General features: G+C 40.6%; 1 protein-coding gene across 3 annotated transcripts; it reads left to right on the top strand.

The window, feature by feature from the left end:
* The first annotated feature begins 1,205 nt into the window (after positions 1-1,205).
* Positions 1,206-5,461, top strand: LOC105749827 (ribonuclease pancreatic). 3 transcript variants are annotated; one of them, XM_012544533.3, is made up of 3 exons: positions 1,206-1,242; positions 1,795-1,926; positions 4,736-5,461. In XM_012544533.3, the coding sequence occupies exons 2-3, from the start codon at positions 1,864-1,866 to the stop codon at positions 5,147-5,149; spliced, it is 477 nt and encodes a 158-aa protein (XP_012399987.1). In that variant the 5' UTR covers positions 1,206-1,242; positions 1,795-1,863; the 3' UTR covers positions 5,150-5,461. The 3 variants fall into 3 exon arrangements, with proteins under 3 accessions (XP_012399987.1, XP_031810848.1, XP_031810847.1); XM_031954988.1 differs by lacking the exon at positions 1,206-1,242 and adding an exon at positions 1,262-1,280; XM_031954987.1 differs by lacking the exon at positions 1,206-1,242 and adding an exon at positions 1,452-1,672.
* The last annotated feature ends 252 nt before the right edge of the window (positions 5,462-5,713 follow it).

Genomic DNA, 5,713 nt, shown 5'->3' on the forward strand with positions numbered 1-5,713 from the left:
GTTGTGAGCAAAAGGAAGGGTGGTTCTGGTTCTTAGGTAGAAAGAAGTGTTCTGAGGTAGACCATGGGTCATTGTTGTAGGCACTGAGGAGACAAGATTCTCTGGGCCGGAGCTGAACCTCCCTAGCAGTTTTGACTCTGCACAAGTCATTTAACTCCAATTGCCTAGCAAAAAAAAAAAAAATTAAATTTAAAATAAATTTTAAAAAAAACAAAGAATTGGGTTCACTTATCCAACCTAATCTTTCCACTTATACCCTAAACTATCTCCTTCTACATCCTCCAGAATAGTTCCATCAATCATTTCCTTTTTTGAATCTGTCTCTCCATCTGATGTGGTTTGAGTGGTCTCAATTCCTGATGGTCTAAAGGTTAGTGGCAATAAGAGAGTTGTTAAGAATCCCCTTTAAATCAACCACAGGTTTTAGGAGTGAAAGGATTCACTCATTCCCAAATTATTAGTTGCAAAATGAAAGTTTATTGTTGGGTAGAAATCACTTTACCAAGAAACTGACTTCTATATAGAGTGGCAAATCTATTGGAAAGTGGAGTTTTGCACTGAGAATGCTTTCTCAGTGGACGGAAGGTCCTGGAAGCTGAGTGAGCTACCTAGGTCCATCTGTAAAGACCTTGGTGGAGGGAAGCTGTTATATTGGGTATCTTTAGTGAGGGCTAGGACAGCCCAAGCAGGTCAGACCCAGTGGGGGCTGGGATGGATCAGATCAGGATTCCTCAATTGAATGAGAATTTAAAATTTCTACTTGGGCTCTCCCAAACCTCTCCCAAGCTCCCTTTCAAAGGCTAAAAAAATTCTTCCCTTGATCTGTTATATTAAGCTTTATTCCTCTCTTCTTCACTTCACTTAGCTGCTTACAATGCCTAGAACTTAATAAAAACTTGGTCTTTTCTTCCCTCTTCCCCCCCGCCCCATAGTAGATGTCCAGTCCCAGAGGGGAGTAGCTAACCAGGTTATTGCTTTACATTATGTCTCTATGTTTATACACCTAAGTCAATGCTCGACCTTTGAGCGGTCCCAGAGTGACTCTGGTAAAAGTAGAAAGCCCCTAGCCAAGGGAAATTCGGTGCTTTCCGTTTATCGGATGATCCCTCCCTCCATGCTTTTGATTGGCACTTCCTCCTTCGGCCAAGTCCTGCTCTGCAGTCATTTGTTGGGTCCCTAGGACATCCCAGCCTCAAGCCCAACTGGCTCTGTTCTCCGCTAGACCCGGGACAAGAGGACGAGGTAAGGCAAGACACTTCTGGGGATGGACCAGCATTGAGGTGAAGAGAGGGAAGGACTGAGAGGGGCTGGGAAGAATTAAGGGCTCAGGGGGATGAGAAACAATAACGGGATAGGAGTGGAGAGAAATATTGAGATGGCATATTGGTACTTGAGAGCTAAGCAAAACTGTGAAGGAGACTGTCTCTCTTACTCCTACAGGCTATGAACCTCCTTCCATCTCAGGATTAATTACTGCAGACTTTATCCTGTTTCCCCTTATGCTGCTTCTCTCTCCCACTGGCCCAGACACTTCTGTTCTGCTGCCACGGAGTGGGACACTTATCTCCAGCCTTCTCTTTCCCTGCTGACCCCAGGACTTTTTCCCCAAGTGAAGGTCCGGGTCTCCTGGGTGACAGCGGGATAATTTGATAATGGATCTGTCCAAGTTGAGGTAGTAATGCCCAAAGAAACAGATGCTGAGAGTTGGGGCAGTGGGCGGATGGGAGGAAGGGATGAAGGAGAGGGAAACAGTTCACAGCATGTCTCCTTCCATTTCCTTTTTTTCTTCCTCAGAAAGCCAGTTCATAGAGTCAATCGTCGCCTTCGAAGAGTGGTCAGGGAGTGCTACAGCAGCAGCTCAGAATGGCATTTCCTGGAAATGAGAGGCCATCACTTTGCTTTAGAGAAGAAAATTTGGTGAATTGGGTGGGAACCTCTTTCATTTCTACAAAATTAACCTCTTTCACTTTTGTTTCTTCTCTCGCTGAAAGTGAAATGTTTGTCCAGAAAGCTTTCTTCCTATTGGGTAGAAGAGTTCCTCTTAGTGATCCTTGGCCCCGCCTCCCGAAACCTGAAACTTGCTGGGAGGATGGGAAAAGGATTCCTCACTGTTACTAGTATCTGCATCTGTAAAATAAGAGAGTTGGAAGAGATGGTCTCTTAAGTTTCTTTTCAGCTATATTAGAGTTCTCCCTCTCGCTTTAGCTTGCAGCTGCTGGGTCTCCCTTATGGGTCAAAGAGGATTGGGGAGAGATGCAGAAGAGAATCCATTCAGAGATGCTTCTGTGGACTAAGTGGCATTTCTAGTAGTTATGGATTGACCTTAGGATTCTCTAGACCCAATCACAGAAATCGAGAATTTCATGCAGGAGGGATTCTCAGAGATCACCTCAGAGAGTCTAACTCAGTCATTTTATAGATGAAGTCTCTATTCGTCGTCCTCAGGCACTGACTTCAGAATTCGTTCCTCTCTACCATAATTGCCTCAGTTCACTTGCTTTCCATTATTTGCCATCATTGTTTCTGCCTGTAATTACAATTGCTCAGGCTGGTCATTCAGACTTTAGAACTCCTGAACAGCCTCAACCACACTTATACCCTCAAACGCACATCTCCTAAACCTGTAATTACACTTTATGTTCCAGTGGCTCTCATACACACAGATTTGTGTAGTCTCTTACACATCTCATAAATCCCAAAACTACACTTTCTGTCCTAGTGGCTCTCCTTCGGTCCCAAATATTGCTTCTCTAACTTGTTCACCATGCCCCCAGGAAGTTAGAATAACCTCAAGCTTTGATAATTGACTTCATCATTACTCTCCTTCTCTCTAACTAGAGGGTAGAACCATGAACTCCATTTTATCAAAAGCAAAAAAAAGACAACATTCTTCTATACATATATCAATAAAAGAGACAGGAAACACATGCAGAGAATATTGCTGTCATCTTCCCTGCTTCCTTCTTGGGTATCTCCTCCAGAATCCACCTTTTCACCTTTGCTCAGGGAACAATAATCAAATCAAACTATCATTGCCACCAGAAAGAGTGTAATAGTAATTACCCTATGGATCGACTCAGAATCCCTGTGATTCCCTTTTCTGGCCACCATTTTCCTACATATGTTATCTTCTATTAAAATAAAACAGTTCCTGACTTCAAGGAATCTATTAAAGACCTTGAGGTCAGGGACTAATTTATTTTTGTCTATGTACTGTTAGAACCTAGCACAGAGCCTACCACATAGGAGATACTTAAAAGTATATTAAGCCACTAAAATAATTTTTAATTCATTCAATATTCATACATATAAGACTCTAGGATTATATATCTAGAGCTGAAAGGAACTTTAGAAGCCATTTATTCCAACCTTACCATTTAACAGATGAGAAAAGTGATTTCTCTAAAGTCTCTCAATTTAAAAGTGATTGAGACAAGTACCTGTGTGGCCAATACAACTTACAATTCCAAAATTCAGATGCCCTTTGGTGATGATCTAGTGAAATAGAGTCCTCTGTGACTGTTCTCTCAACTGGTTTTTATTGCTCTCTAGCAAATGGCATCACTGCTACTCTCTGCTACCATCTGCTGATCTTTAGTTGCCCTGAAAACTCATCAGACATTTTGTTGCTATCGATTGGATTGCATGTTGTATAAAGTCTATCCCCTGGGGAAAAAAAGAGGATTTAACTCTTAAGAGTGACTGCATCAAAGATTATTTTTAGTCACACTCTTTGGACAGCCACAAAAGCCAAGAGAAGTTCTCAAGATTTAGATAGTTGTGTTTTGAATTATATTTCCCTGGCTGCTACTGATCTCTCAGACTAAATTCTTAAATGAGTTATGGTCTGAAATTCATTCTATCATGTCTCTGAATAACTAGTCTGGGAACCTTCAAATAATCTGAGAGATTCCATTTATCAAAACTTCAAAAGAGCTAGGTGAGACTGTTGTAAGGAGATCTCTCCAATCTCCTCCCTAATTATGTTCCTTGCTAACATGAAAAGAATTCAGGGGCAAAACTGAAAAGTCTAGGTGGAACAAGCAACTTGCCCTACTTCCCATCAGCAAACAAAATTGCTGTGCTCCCTATAGATTAGGAGTCCTTAACAGTTTTTTCTGGTATCTGGTATCATACTCTAAGAATAATGTTTTTAAATGAACAAAATAAAATAGGAAACTAATTATATTGGATATATATGTAGTTTTCAAAATATATCATTTTCTATATTTATATATTTTATGATATATTATCATATAAATGATAATCATCATATCATATCATAGATATCATATATAGATATCATATATATTGATATATTTTATGGTATATTAAATATATTCTATTTATATTGAAATATTAAATTTATATATTTTGTATGTTTATATTAATATATATTAAAATATACATATATATTTACAAAATATATAGTTTTCAAAAAATATTAAGAACTCTTTCCAAAATGGATGGTGTTTTCCCTTCCTCCCTATTTTAGTCAAACCTTATATCGTTCTTTATCTCATTTCTGACTGAGACCAATCACCTCTGTTGATTCCTTTCTTCTGTCTTGGCTCCCGTTTCTCTAACAAACTGAATGCCTTTCAAACTGGCACCAATCTGTATGATATATGCATGGTGTGTGTGTGTCCACACAAGCTGTGCAACAGCTATGTACTGGTATACACAAACAACACATGTGAATCCCCAATGACCAACATGTTATTCTTCTTCATAGCTACCAATGAGAGATTCCAGCTCATCGTTTGCTGGATCTTCAAGGAGGGAGCAGAAGTTTTGGCAGGAGCATCACAACCAAGGGAGCAGTAATCAAGAGGTCCAAAAACAAATGAGGCAGATCAACTCGGGCAAAAGAAGATGCAAACCAAAAAATACCATCATTCACAGCCAAAAAGACACCATCAAGGATATCTGCACCGATCCCAGCAGCAAGAATGTGCCTTGCAAGAACGGGTGGGACAACTGCTTTGAAGGTGCAAAGCCACACCCTGTCACCATCTGTGAGGAGAAGGCAAACTCTCAGCCTGGGAAATGTCGCTACAACTGCACAAAGAAAGAAGCAGTCAAAGTTACCGTGGCCTGTGAGAATGGGAGGCCTGTGCATCTCGAACGCACCCGGGATGAACTGTGATTACCCTGAAATGTTCTCATTATGAAAGATAATCCACTCTTCCAGTGATGGAAGCAATAGCTATCTTATAGGCTAGGCTCATTTTCTTTCCTTAAAACTATCCTCAAACCTAATTAACCCTTGATTTTGCAATTCTAGGGGCTAAAAAACAAAAGCCAGAGAAAGTAAGCAGGAGTTGCTTTCCTTCCTCAAGCTATCCTGGAGTGCCAGCCCAATCTATGGTCCAGGAAACTATACCCAACTAAATCAGTGCTATGTCCTTGCTGAGTATACTTTCTGCGTCAGGGCTAAGTAAACTTTTTGTTAACTGTTTGGTAGTCTCCAAGTGTCTCATTTTGTTCTAATTCCCAACCTAATGCTCCAGACTGGCCTGAATCAGGCCCAGTCTACACCACTCAAGATGAAACATAAATGGAGGGCAGAACTATAGTGACTGGAAAAAAGTTATGGTGCCTAACAAAGTTCCAGGCTCCCCATGAGTAACCTGGATTGATAGATTCATGTAGAATGACCCAATTCCAAGTCTTGGGGTGATTATAGTTCCACCTTTGTAGGGTTTAGGAA

This window comes from Sarcophilus harrisii, chromosome 2, assembly GCF_902635505.1.
Source record: "Sarcophilus harrisii chromosome 2, mSarHar1.11, whole genome shotgun sequence".
Taxonomy (NCBI): Eukaryota; Metazoa; Chordata; class Mammalia; order Dasyuromorphia; family Dasyuridae; genus Sarcophilus; species Sarcophilus harrisii.